This window comes from Centruroides sculpturatus, unplaced genomic scaffold (assembly GCF_000671375.1).
Source record: "Centruroides sculpturatus isolate CEXI.00-Female unplaced genomic scaffold, Cexi_2.0 scaffold289, whole genome shotgun sequence".
In the NCBI taxonomy this organism is placed as follows: domain Eukaryota; kingdom Metazoa; phylum Arthropoda; class Arachnida; order Scorpiones; family Buthidae; genus Centruroides; species Centruroides sculpturatus.
This window is the reverse complement of record NW_019384529.1, coordinates 119,493-134,623: the sequence shown is the minus strand read 5'-3', so window position 1 is coordinate 134,623 and position 15,131 is coordinate 119,493. Positions and strand designations below refer to the sequence as shown.

Sequence of the window (15,131 nt, the reverse complement as noted above, 5' to 3'; positions counted from 1 at the left end):
TGATCACAACCCCTGCTCCAGTTCCTTCCTCCCTCTTTGATCCATCTGTGTATATGTTCCACGCCACACAGGTATGGTCTTCTACAGGAGCAAGGCTAACTGTGTATGCCTGCACCTCGTGTGGGTTTGTTACCTATTTGTTCTCATTTGTCCCATTCAGACTGTGTGCCCAAATATCAACCATGATGCCTAGTAATCAATTCATTGATCTGGCTACAAGTTTTGTTGTTGCAGAACAAGAGGGATTAGCCCCTAGAAATGAGCTAGTACCAGGCAGTGTTCCTAGCCTGTATATGAACTGGAGTAAGGCCAGCTTTCATTGGCACTGCACAGTATGAGTGACAGATTTGGATTGTAAACCTTTGCTGGATGGATAGAAGCTGCTGTCTTATACAGGTGTTGTACAAGGCTTCATACCAAACGGGAATGGCATACAGAAGGACTGGCTCCATGGCGGCTTTGTAAATTCATTTACTATTCTTGTAATTGAGTCCCCAGTATTTGCCTGTTATCCATTTTAAGATGTTCACTTTTTGAGTCAACTGCTGACAGTGCATCTTAATGTGATGATGCCAGTTTAATTTTTCATCAAAATATATGCCTAGGTATTTTAATTCCCTAATGACTTTTATTTTATTAGTCGCTATATAGACCTATATATCTACATGGTGCCCATTTAAGCCAACTGCCTTTGTTACGTCTTATGTAGACAATGGCCCGGCACTTTTCAAACTTGACTGAAAGTTTGTTTTTACTACTCCATTCTTGAATAAAATTTAGATGAGTGTTGGTATTATCCGCTAACTTATTGCAGTTCCTGTGGGCCACCATTAGAAGCAGGTCGTCAGCAAAGGCTTGGAGTGCAGCCTCCTCTATGGTGTTGAAAGAGTTCAGGAGGTCATCTAATACAAGGTTCCACATCCCAGGCCCACATCTGAATTCCTGTGAACATCCTCTGTTAATCTGTTTCTCGATGTTGATTATGTTTGAGTGGAAAACCACTCCCCTGCTTGAGAAGTAGCTATTGGTGAGCTTTAGGATGTTTAGCAAGCAGTTTGTGTCCTTTAACCTCTTGATAACACTCGGCCACCATAGGTGGTCTAATGCCTTGAGGAAATCAATGCTGACAAGTAATACATGACTGTTCTTATCCCATGCCTTTAGAATGAAAGACTTTACATTCAGGGCCGCATCTATAGTTGATTTCCCTTGTCGAAAACCATATTGGTGCAAGCTTTGATGTCCGTTGTAGGAAAGATGCCAGTTGATTCATCCAATCAATAGACCATCAAGAGCCTTCCCCAGTACTGGGAGAAAGCTAATTGGACTATAATGATTCAGCATGGATGGTGTGTCCTCTTTTGGAATAAGTTTGATGTTTCCCACTTTCCAGTTGCTGGGAAAGAGGCCTGTTTCCAAGCACTTATTAAAGAGGTGGACCAGGGCCATCAGAATTTTCTTGAATATCACAATAACAAACACATAACCATTAAATATACAGTAACTAACATTTACTAATCATCTCATACAATCAAATGGAAAAGATAAACACATATGTGTTTGTTATCTTTTCCATGTAAGTGTTAACATAATTTTGACATACTCTTCAATATTATATGCCAGAAACCTGTCTAACATAAACCCTGAAGACTTTTGGAAACTAATTGTATAACAATCTATAAAAAGGAATTTTTTTAGTATACATTAGCTAAACTCTAAATCATAATTAATGCTGTAACTTTCAGGCTTGGATCATGACTGACTTCTCAGAGTACAGTGGTACCTTCTACTTTGATCAACTCTAACTTCAAATGCTAAATTTGAGAGAGAGATTTGACCCATAGTTTGAATGATGCTTTTATATTTTAACTGCATATTTTTTCACTGTGTATGCACACTGAAAAAATATACTTGGTGTAAATGCCATTTTTTTGTGCATCTAGATTCTTTCTTGCTCCCACTTTAAATGCATCTCTGGAATTATGCTCATATTTTCAGTGCTTTATATATATTATATATACACAAATACCATATAATAAAATATATATTTTATTTATAGTTTTCATTTTTAACTTATTATTTAAGNCAGAAACCTGTCTAACATAAACCCTGAAGACTTTTGGAAACTAATTGTATAACAATCTATAAAAAGGAATTTTTTTAGTATACATTAGCTAAACTCTAAATCATAATTAATGCTGTAACTTTCAGGCTTGGATCATGACTGACTTCTCAGAGTACAGTGGTACCTTCTACTTTGATCAACTCTAACTTCAAATGCTAAATTTGAGAGAGAGATTTGACCCATAGTTTGAATGATGCTTTTATATTTTAACTGCATATTTTTTCACTGTGTATGCACACTGAAAAAATATACTTGGTGTAAATGCCATTTTTTTGTGCATCTAGATTCTTTCTTGCTCCCACTTTAAATGCATCTCTGGAATTATGCTCATATTTTCAGTGCTTTATATATATTATATATACACAAATACCATATAATAAAATATATATTTTATTTATAGTTTTCATTTTTAACTTATTATTTAAGACATTTAATTGTGTTATTTTTACTTTAAATTACATGTATTTGCTGTTTAAGGATAATTCACTGTAAGGCTAATTCACAGACCCTAAACAAAGTTGGTATTGTTTAGGGGCTGTGAATGAATTAATTCACTTTTCATTATTTCTAATGGGAAAAATTAATCCAAACTTAAAACTAAGCAGAGTTTGAATGGCCTCCTGAAAAATTAAATTTGAAGTATGGGACACAACTGTTTTTTCCCCCTTTTCTCAAGACTGCTCTCACTGATTGGCAAGTAGCTGCGACAATACAAAACCAACTTTCGTAAATACAGAAAAAGCTTGATATAATGCACCACCATTGGACCAAAAAATTGGTCTGTTATAACAAAAATCGTGATTACTTGTTATTATGGATTCATCTGTTATATTGAAAAATCCATTACTCTACAATAGAATCACATTAGAATGGATCTTAATAATGGACCCAGAGAAAATATTACAGTTCATGAATGTTTTCTCCAGGTCCAAATGCCAAATCAATGTATTTTTACTCATTTCAGCAGATTTATTACCTTGAGTATAAAAGGATTCTACTGTATACAGTAATATTGACTTGTCCATTACTGTATATTGATATTGTGGACAAAATTTCAGATGTAAAGTATATAATCCAGATTTTTATTAAACTTGTAAAAACAATATATCTATCTATCTGTAAATCTACAATATAAACCTAAAGCTTATGAACTGGTGATGGTTTATTTATGAGTGTTATATAATTAAGTACCCAGTTTCTTGAAATACAGTATAAACCTAAAGGTTTTTTTTCTTTTATAATCCTTTCTATCAATACATTATTGTTTATATTATGAGATCATTTTATTTTTATACAGAGTTCAAGTATTCATTTCATGGAAGCTACTATATTTTAAATATAGATTGATGATAAGTTTGATGTTTCCCACTTTCCAGTTGCTGGGGAAGAGGCCTGTTTCCAAGCACTTATTAAAGAGGTGGACCAGGGCCATCAGAATTTTCTTGAATANATTATTATTATTTAAAATTTTACTTAATTAACTACTTTTCATAGTATAATATTGATTATTTTAATAAGTCAATATAATTTATCTGCCATTGCTCTAAATTTATCTAGATTCCAGAAAATAATTTTATTATATTCCAAGATAAAGAATAATAAAATACTAGGTATCTATAAAATCTGTGTACACTCTTAAATATTAATAGTTTATAAAAGAAATAATGTATAAAAAACATTTATAAGCCTAATGCACCTAGTTTTTTCACATTATTTCAAAAATTAACCATTATTTTTCTTACCCATTATTTACTTATTTATTTTTTTGGAATTAAAAAATGTTTCTTTTCAGAATTGTTATTGACACATGGCTTTTCTAGAAGAGAAAGTAAACAGTGTTCTTTGGTTGGCTGAGCTAAAATCCATCATTTCTGTGAAAAGAAGGGTCCATGGGTCAATAACAATTCTGAAATAAAAAATCATTTTGAAGTTTCAAATAAATAAATAACAGATAAGAAGAAGATTTTTTGAAATAAAGAGAAGAAACCTAGACAAATCAAGTTTGTGTTTTTTACAAATAATTCTACCACATATAGTTACAAAATTATTAATATTTAAAAGTGTACTGTACATGGACTTCATAGTTACAGTACCCTGTATATAACAAAAGATTTAAATTATAGTTTACATTTTAATTTTCTAATATCATAAAAATTAAATTTTGAAAAGGAAAAGTTAAATAAATTGTTCAATACTTAATTACTACTTTATTATTTTCCTAATAAAATTATTATTAATACACTCACAGCAGCAACAGTGAGCAAATCAAATACTTTACAACAATACCGCCAAGCATTTGCATTTCCATATTTTGTCTGACATTCATCTGAAAATATAAACAAAATAAATATATAAATACATAAAAAAATGAAATATTTCAAATTTAATAATGTATTTCAATTATTTTTTACCCTATGAAAATATTTGAATCATTACAATAATTATAAAATATCTCCATAATAAAAATAAACATAACATTATTATATGAATAAACATGACATGTTAAGAGACATTTTTCAACTTATAATACTTACATAATACATTTAAGTACAGAAACTCATTGAGCACTAATCAATCAATTGATCATTGATCACTGAGAAAGAAAATCCTAACCAATTTTGATAAGAAAATTAATAATTTCCACTTTTTGCTGAAGCATATATGGTAGCAGATAAGGTAGGTGGTGAATAGTTTGAAATAATAATGTGGCATATATGCTTCAGGGAAAAGTGGAAATCTATTAATAAAACTTATATATATAATTATTTGTTTTAAACATACAAAATTGAAGAAATTCATATGTTTGAAAGAAAATTATAATAAAATAATAAATTTAAATAATTCTACATGTTTTTATATCTATAAATAACAAAGGTATTCAAAAATAAACATATATAAATTTTTGATTTATTACATTGCTTTTTAAATCAATTTTATTAAAATTTATTTTTTATTATCATCTAAATTGGATTTTATATTATACCTCTTTTTTATCATAAATTGCATCAGATAAGACAAATATCAAAAAGAATTTAGAAAACAAAATTCAAGCTTAAACAACTTTTTAATGAAATTTAATTTAAAAAAAAAGCAATTGAAATAATTTTTAAATTAAAAATAGTTAAAACTTTTTAATCAATAAAATCAGTTATTACTGATGTAAAAAAGGACATGAAACCATCTCTCCCATGTAGAAGTCCTTTTATAAAGTGCCTTAATCAAGGTTCCTCCAACTCCCTCATAGCATCATCATCATCATTTTATTATTCCATAAGTTACTAATTTAAAATTCACTAAGTATTTATTATTTCGTAAAATAATTTTGAAAAAAATAAAAGTTTATATTTTCTCCAAAATCATTTGATGTGACTTGAAATGTATATTCTATTCTCTTTCAAATTTAAATCTTTGAGCAAGAATATGTGATTATCAGTTAGTATCATTAGCATATTAAAATTGATGGTTCTTTCTTTAAGCAAAAAAGTATAAATTCTCCAATTTTCCTAGGTTTGTTTCTCTAGCATAAATATAATGAAAAAAAAAAAGCTGGCAATTAGCAATTAATGTAAATAAAAGTTATTTGGTTAAATTGAAAGCTGATATATGGGTAATTTGAAATGTGAATTAATATATTATGATAAGTATAGATGTACTTACCATGATATATATTATAACATTACCTTGTAGTGTTAGCATAAATTAAACAAAATTTAAATTTATTTACAAATTATTATTTTCAGATAATAGAACGAATAATAATAGTTTTATCAAAAATATTTGTAAGTACATAGTAATTTTATTTAAGTACTTTTTTATATTGTATGACAATTATGTATCTATGTGTATTTACATTTCCATACTTCAATCATCGATCATGCTCAATGAAGTTAGTTCCAACTTGCATTCTAGATTACATAATTTATAATCATGTTCATCAGAGACATAAATTTACTTGTATATTATTAAGAAGAATAAAGATATTACTATACAGACATTAAAACACAGACTGAAAATAATAAATAATAAGATATTTTAAGTAACAAGCACTGTTACTTATCATATACAGTAGAAACAGTGAATAAGTGAAAGAACAGCCTTGATATATAATATAATTACAGATTATGGATTAACTTAAACTGAAACAAATTACTATAGAAAAAAGCATTGAAACTGAATAAAAATAATTGAATAATTGCATGTAGAAATAATATTAAACACAATGAATTTTATAAAATACATATTAAAAATATATAATAAATGAAAGATTGAAATCCATTTCTGAATCTTCAGATGTAGAAAATTTGGTTTAACGAAGACCTTAATATTTTTGATATTTCTTAAAATCTCGGAATATCATTTTGATGAAATAATCAAAAAACTGAGATAGAGAAAAAAGAAAAAATAATAGTTTTAAAAAAATGACTGTAAAAAACCTTGATCTGAAAATTGAAATAGCAGAATTTTTGTAATATGTAAAAAATTACATCATCTTGTTAATATAATTATAAAGAACCCATCAAAATCAAGAGTTTTATTCAATTAATATACAATAAGCTCATTTAAAATTCTACACAAAAATTATCAGTACAGCAAGTGATTTCCAAACCATTTGTAGGTGATTTGTGTGTACCTGTTTTCTGGTACCATGAGGCTCCTCTCTCTCAATGGCTTCTTTAAATTTTGCATCTTAAGTCCCAGGGTGACAATTTAGCATTCCTAAGACTAACCAACTTCAGCTGGCAGAGTTTCAGATTACTATTCAGAGTAGTGTCGACACACTTCATTGCAATCTTATTGGCTGTTACAAAACTCAATGCACTAACAGTTGTATGTTCAAGTCTATTCTTTTAGTTAGTAGATTTGTTAAGAAAGCTATCAATAGGTATTAAGTAATGAACTGGACAGTTAGAATTGTGTTTTGCTCTAATCATAAAATAATAGTAAAATAAAAACAGATTGGCACTAAAAGTTGTTAGATGATGGTGTGGTCAATAGCAAAGAAACTAATTTATCAAAAAAATTAATGCATAAGTAGCAAACAAAGCAGGAATTCACAGTAGTGGTGAGCAATGGGTTGTTCAAATGGTTAAGAAAAAACTAGAACCGTTAGATTGTGTTTGAGTGCCTGACGTGTTTGTCACTTGCCTTCTCATAGACTAAACATTCTTACTTTGCCATCCATCACATCTAAACCATTGCATCTTTCTCTAATCTTTCTTTTCAGCATAAGGGCTTTAATTTGATACCTGAACCATAACTTTTTACATCTTAGCTGCAAATTAAGATTACAAGCAACTGTAAATCACTTCTATCACAAGTTTAATTTCAAATTTAGCTTATGCATTTTAACTATTATTGTTTACTTTTAAACATCGAAGTTTGCTGTGAAACTACCACCAAAACAAATCTAAAGGATAGAATTTTTTAAAGTAAAATTTCTATCAGTTAGCATCTATACATGAATTACTGTATGAGTATGTTATAGAATTTTCATCTAACATGTAAATGTAAAATTAGTCTACTTTTCAATTACTTTATGTCCAAAATAAACCATATGCAACTTTTGTTGCATATGGTTTATTTTGGACATAAATAGGTATTTTGGACATTGCATGGTAAATAGAGAGAACATAAGTTAATATTTATATAGCAAAGGTTCCATTTGTTAAATATCACAATTCAACATTACAATAGTAAATTATCTTACCATAAAAACCATATACTTGAGTTATCTGTCTGCTTTCATGATTTCCTCTTAATAATGTAATTCTGTCTGGCCATCTTTAAAAAAAGTAATTATATAATTAGAACATTGTATAAAAATTCTGTATAAATGCTGAAAATTCTTATTTTTGCAAAGCCTCTATTATAACATTAATTTCCAAATATAACAAATATAATAATGATTGTTACTAGTGATAACCTGAAACATTTATGCATATCTCTCACTAGTAATTTTCTTTTGTCAATGAATATTGAGAGATCTGAATAGAAGAAAGGTAAGTTAGTCCAAATTTTGTTTTCATTCTGAGTAAAAATGAAACCTAAACCATCCTGTCAGAATGTAATGCATGTCCTTAGTATACTGCAGGGATGTCCTAACTTTCTTGACTGCAAATGTCTTCAAGTATTCCTTGACCTTCTATTGACACCCTCTTTTTTTTTTGTTAATACAGTTAATAACAAATAAATCTGATAAGCCAGTATTACTTCATACACCATTTTCATAAAAAAAGTCTACTTTCATTTGTACATTGTATTTACTGAACTACTTTTGTGATTTCATTAAAGAATTCATTAAAAGATTTTTAATGAACCACTTTCATGGACTTTTAAATAAATTTTGACTTCCAAAAAGTCTTATTGACCCCCAGGATCAACATCAGCTACTCTGGAAACTCTGGCGTAATATGATAATTTTTTTAAGATGTCAAATATCTTTGTGCAATAAAACTAATTTTACTACAAATAAAAATAATTGTTATCATAGATAATTCACAACTACAGTAGAGCGTCGTTTATCTGAATCAATTGGGGACTGGGGTGGTTCGGATAACTTATTTTTCAGATAACGAATCATGTACGAAAAAATATATTAATTTATCCCATGTTGAAATTTCTCTCCATTGCGTGTCGCTTTGCGTTGAATTTTCGTCGATGTTAAGCCTAACGAAGACTGTTGTATCGTTAAAAATTATTTTTTTATTTTGTACAAACAAAATAAATTTATTGAAAAATATAAAAACAATAAAAAATTATACTTCAGATGTTAATTTAGTATCAAAAATGTAAAATATTTGAGTAGCCCGAGAAATAGCCGAAGATTGCAGCGCCACAGCACTAGTGAAAATTTAAATTTGCCGACTGGAATGCTTTCGGATAACGGACATTTCAGATAACCAGCTTTCGGAAAAACAATGCTCTACTGTAATATGATTTTAAAATATTGTTATAAAAAAATATTAATCATTTTTATTAAAACAATGAGATAAAAACAACAAGAGATGCCACTTATTAATAATAAGAGATAAATCTAAGAAAAAACTGTTTATTGGCATTACAGGTAAATATGTTTAATTGAGGAGTACTTTCAACAATATATAACCATCTTCTTCAGGTAATATGATGGATATAACACTAGAACTCTAGAGATAAAATGCATTTTCAAATTAATTAATGGAATTAATTCCATTAATTAGATGGTTATATACTGTAGAAAGCATTCCTCAATTAAACGTATTTACCCGTAATGCCAATAGACAGTTTTTAAATTTATCTTTTATTATTTTTATTAAAAATTTTAAAAATTACATTTTAATAAAAAGAAATACAAGTAGAAAGAATCAAAGTGAACTGAACACAATTTGATAAGACTATGGATGAAAAAATTTAATTTTCAATAAATCATATAAATAATACAGTCGACCCCCCTATAACACGGTAGATACATTCCGGTTTTTATGAATCCATTTTCTACGAGTCCAGCCAATCACAGCTTGACACATATGCAGTTTACGGACTACGGCTGTTTGAAAGGTTTCTTTCATAAAATTAATCGATTCTAGACTAATTTGACTCAACATTTCCAAAATACGTATAATTTTTTGGGAATAATCCATATAAGCTATGCTATAAACAAAAAATTGTAGGATTACTTACCGAGCGTGCACCATTCGACTACGCCATTGCTTAAGCTTGTCATGGAGCTTGTCATCAAATGGCACTCGCATGCTTCCTGATAAATTATTTTTTTTGCGAAAAATTTGCTGAACTTTGGAGACATCATTAATATAAATATAATTTTTATGGATGTCAGATAATAAATGGTTTTTAGTAGGTCCGCTGCTCGTTTAAACTCAACAGTTTGTGCAATATCCACTATTGGTCTAGATTCGACCAATCCTATCACGACACGAGTCGGCAATGACGTTTTACCAAATTATAGGAGTTTTATTAGTATGTTTACAGTCGCAATTTTTTTGCCGTGATATAGGAATCCGAACTATAGGAACTCATGGGGGGGTCGACTGTAACTGAAATAGCCTTTAAAAAATGAATTGCAATTACTTTATGTCCAAAATAAACCATATGCAACAAAAGTCTATCTTTTGCATGGTAAATAGGGAGAATGTAAGTTAATATTTATATAGCAAACTAACTTTTCATGAAGAATTCAATTAAATACATTTTGTACATATGTATAAATACTTGATGTTGATATTTATTTTTCATACAAAATGCTATCTCTAAAAATATTATCACTTTAGGAAGAATTATTAATATTAACTTTATATTCATAATATAAAGTTACTTCTACTAATACAGAATAAAGTTTAAAAAAATTTTACAATTTTTACAACTTTATAGCTTGCAGAAAGCTACTGAAAATGAAAATCAAACTTGATAAGATTGTGAAAAGCTATATAAAAAATGCTGATGAAGTAAATAGATCCTTCATAAGAAGAAATACGAGGGGTGTTCAAAAAGTATCGGACCTTTGGTCGGCAAAAATACATTTATTGATTTTGAGGTACAAAACCCTAATCTCCTTCAAAGTAGTCTCTCCTTGGTAATGTATACACTTCTCCCAGCACTCCTGCCATTGCTGGAAACACTGCTGAAATGCATCTTTTGGAATGGCCATCAGCTGGTCCGTCACATTCTGCATGATGTCTTCTCTTGACTAAAATCAGGTTCCTTTTAGAGGCATTTTCAGCTTGGGAAATAGCCAAAAGTCACATGGAGCCATGTCGAGAGAGTACGGAGTGTGACGAACCACAGGAATGTTGTGTTTGGTGACGAAAGTCCGAATCAGATGCGCAGAATGGGCATGATGGAGCTGCCAAGGTTTGATTGACCACAGATCTGGTCGTTTGCATCGCACAGCATCACAAAGATGATGAAAAACCTCCTGGTAGTACTCCTTTGCAATGGTTTGGTCTTATGGTGTGTACTCAAGATACACCATCCCACAGGAGTAAAAAAAAAAAACTGTCAACATGACCTTGAAATTGCTGCAGACCTGCCACGCTTTTTTTGGCCTTGAGGATCGTCCCCGAAAGTTTGCTGAATCTTGCATATGGTTTCCACTTGGGTACCGCCAAGCTTTTGGCAAAATTTGATGCAATATCACAGCTCAATTGTTCAGTCATTTTCCAACTTAGTGGAATCTGACAAGCGCTCACTATATGTCCTCACTCATAAACCGACTGCCAGCGACTGACGCTTCCTGTAGGAGGGAAAAAATTCAGGACTGTGCATGAATGGCCCCTCCACAACTCCACTGAAAAAGACCTCCCATGCATCATTGGTTTACACGGGAAAAATAAAGATCCGATACTTTTTGAACACCCCTTGTATTTTTGGGGCTGGTAAAAAGTATCAAATTACAAAATAATATGCAGGATCTTTTTTAAAATATTTTAATTATTTATTTATATGTTAAATGAATCTGAATGTTCAATAAAATGGTTCTCTAAACAGTAATAATTTTTGTTAAAAAGAAGATAAAATAGATTGAAATTATATGTCAATATTGTGTTATTTGTGATACTTTTGTTTTTGTGTATCTGTTGTAATAATCTTTTTCTTCCCATTTATTTAACATTGTATGAGATCTAAATGTATTACATTGATCTCATATATTATTCCTCCTCTCAATTTTTTTAAAGTAAATTTTTATCTTTTTATTCTAAGTTCATTATTATATACCATATATTTTGGCTGATAATGAAAACCTAAATAAGACAAGACAACAAAACCAAATTTCATCCTAAATTGGATACTTTTAGCTCATGTCTGTTGTATAAGATCAGCAGATAGTTTAACATCTTGTTAAACATCTGTGCTGATCTGTGTTTAAGATCTGTTAACTATCCTAATGTATTATTCATTTGGTATATATCACCATATTGATGATTGCTACCCAATCATCAATATGGTGATATATACCAAATGAATAATACATTAGGATGCAGAATGCACAGATGCAAGTATGCAATGTTTAGAAAAATAGTTTCTGTAAAACATTGTAGTCTGCACATGATCAGATTGCATATAAACATTGAGGAGACAGCATATTTCTTTTATCTGTGTTTATTGATAGTGCAGTTGTAAGGTGGGTCATGAAAACTACATGGTTGTTTTGTGTGAAATTTTAAAGTAACTAATTTTGTATCTGGCCTATAACATGCCCTCAGGTTTTGTGATACACTTTTGATGATTCAAGTGATGTCTTATCTGCCAAAATATACAGTATAAACAGCATTATTATTATAAAAATATTTTATTCTGGATTAATACTTACTTTGCTTTTAATGTCAATAATCGTGTAAAAGTTTCTAAACTATAATAACCTCTATCTACAAAGTCACCCTTTAAAAAATTAGAAGGTAATTAGTAAGACAATATAAATAATTTAAAATCTAACAAATAAAAAAATTTATTTTATTTTTATTGTTAACTAACATTTTTTAAATAAAATTTTAATGCCATAAACAATAAATTTATAGGAAATATGCTAAAAAAACACTTACAAGAAATATATAATTTGTATCTGGAACTCTTCCACCTGTTCTAAATAATTCTTCTAAATCATAAAACTGAAAAATTGTTTTTTTTTTACTTTTATATATATATAAACAAATATCAAATTATCTTTTATATATAATTTAAATTATAATATAAGACCAAATCAATTTCATTTTACAGAAAAATAAAAAAATTAATAATTGCTTAATCATGTTACATAATTAGTAAATTCAATTTTGTATATTAAAGTTAAGGCTATTTATAATATACAAAAAAAACTTTTTTTTGGAGTTGAATTTGTATTTATTAAATCGTCATTTTACAATCCATCAAAATAAATATTTTCAAACGATATACTCTTGTTAATTTTGGCATTGATATTAAACATATATTCATCATGGCATTATGCATCTCAACTGAAAATGGAACAAAAATTCAATTCTGTTAATTAGCTAATTTAGTATGAATTTAAAAAAGAAATTAAGAATTACCTTTAAAATAATTTGAAGTCTAAATGTATCTACTTATTACTTCAAACAACCTTCATAATTTCTTGATACACTTCTATTTACAGATCTAAAGCACTTATTTAAAGCTACAGATTCCAACTGGATTTCATTAAACTAACACTTCACACCTTTCTCCAGCAAATTTATTGTTTCCTCACTAATGTTTTTGGATGTCTAACACCCATCATCAGGGAACCTTATAAAAAAATAACAATTCTATGATTGCCTGATAATGGGCATTAAAGAAAACAATAAATTTGCTGGAAAAAGAAGGTATTAAATGTTTTACTTATTTATTTTTCTAAATAATTTCAAATGAAAAGCATTTTAATTTCTCCTGTAATTTTAAAAAATAAAGAGAATTTACAGAAACTCTTCAGTTATGTGTGTAATGATAAATATACCATTAAATTAGGTCAAATTCTTTGGGATAAACTAGTGTATATTCTAGAATCATACAATTATTTACATGTTAGATTTCTAAATAAATATTTACACATGTACATTTTAACAAATATTTTGTATATTACTAATCAGCATGATGCTTACAACATGCATCATGCTTGAGCTTGACTCAGTTAGTTTCTCCTCTTTATATATACTGTATATACCCATGGATGTATGAGTTGGGGAAGCAGAGATGAGAATTGGCCTGCTTCTCCAGCAACTCTGGGCAAAACAAGAACAAAGAAAGCATACAGATTAACAGATTATTGGTAATAGCAAATTAAAAATTGGTACTTGTGCTTTTATTTGTGTAAAATTTCAGACAGCATAAAATTTATTAAGTATCTAATTGTGATGCAAAAGGTAAAGCTTTGGCTTGCATGGTTGACCTAGTTAGAGAAACATCATAATTTCAGACTCAGTAGAACTATTCTATAATTGCTTTCTAAATCAGAGTACTATTCCTAACTTGTAGCTGTCAAATCTAAGATATCAACCACAATGCACCTCTCTTATTTGCAATATTCAAAAAATTCCCATATTATCTTTTAATGCTTTTAATGTTAGTGATTTATATGAACTTTTATATTGTCTTTTTAACACACACACACAAAACATATTCTTTATTTGCCACAGATTAAAAATAGACAAGAGTGTAGATATGGGCAATCATTAACTTTATATTTTAAGATTATGGAATTGATTTGAATGCAACTGCAGAAACTCTATACCAGGATGATGTTTAGAGTTTCTGCACAATAAGAATCTATTGTGTTTGTTAAAACAGATTGAGACATCAAACCTAGTGCATTTCATGTGTCCATAACAAAAGATGTCTGCTTAAGAGAGGTCAATTGTAATGAAGTTATTCTTTTATATCACATGACAAAAATTTAAATTTATCATCAATGTCAAAATTTTAGATATCATACAACTTTACAATGCAAACTAAAGTGTCAAAAAATGTTAAGGATAGGTCTCTGAAGGGGATTAGCTGACCTGTAGTATATCATAACTAGAAATTCCCTGTCAAGCATAACAGAATACTTTTTATGAAAAAGTAGAGATTGAAGAATTAAAAAGAGTAGAGATTTCTAGAAATTCAAGAAGAGTTGCTAATATTTCTACAAATTAAGTAGTTTATACTATCTGTCATAACATAAAGAGCAACAAAACAAAGTTTCACCTGAAGTGGGCAAAAATAGTAAAAATTATAAAAAATTCATTTACACAGATTTATGCCTTTATATTAAAATTTTTCTTTATATAATTATACACTACATCCTGAGTAAACACTCTATTGTCTTTTAAAAGATTTCCATGCTGTCTTCTTTTAGTAATAAACACCTTAATATTGATGACTGACATGGTGATGCCATTTCTGCAGCCCTTGACAAAACCATTTCTTAATTCCACATTAATAAAACAAAGATAAATTGTATGTACATTAGTTAGATGAGCAATAACACCTTGTAAATAATGGGCTCATTAGACAGTTACTTTCAATTGGATAATAGAAC

The 15,131-nt window shown here is 28.9% G+C and overlaps 1 protein-coding gene across 1 annotated transcript in view; it reads right to left on the bottom strand.

Annotated features, from left to right (window-relative positions):
- The window catches only part of LOC111622968 (serine/threonine-protein phosphatase 6 catalytic subunit), a 46,759-nt gene that overhangs the window by 11,545 nt on the left and 20,083 nt on the right, over window positions 1–15,131 (bottom strand). The window contains exons 3-6 of the mRNA XM_023365437.1: window positions 12,661–12,726; window positions 12,432–12,499; window positions 7,833–7,906; window positions 4,372–4,451 (exon numbers count right to left, since the gene is read on the bottom strand). Of these exons, the coding sequence (XP_023221205.1) occupies window positions 4,372–4,451; window positions 7,833–7,906; window positions 12,432–12,499; window positions 12,661–12,726 (288 nt within the window). The remainder of the gene's footprint in view (window positions 1–4,371; window positions 4,452–7,832; window positions 7,907–12,431; window positions 12,500–12,660; window positions 12,727–15,131) is intronic.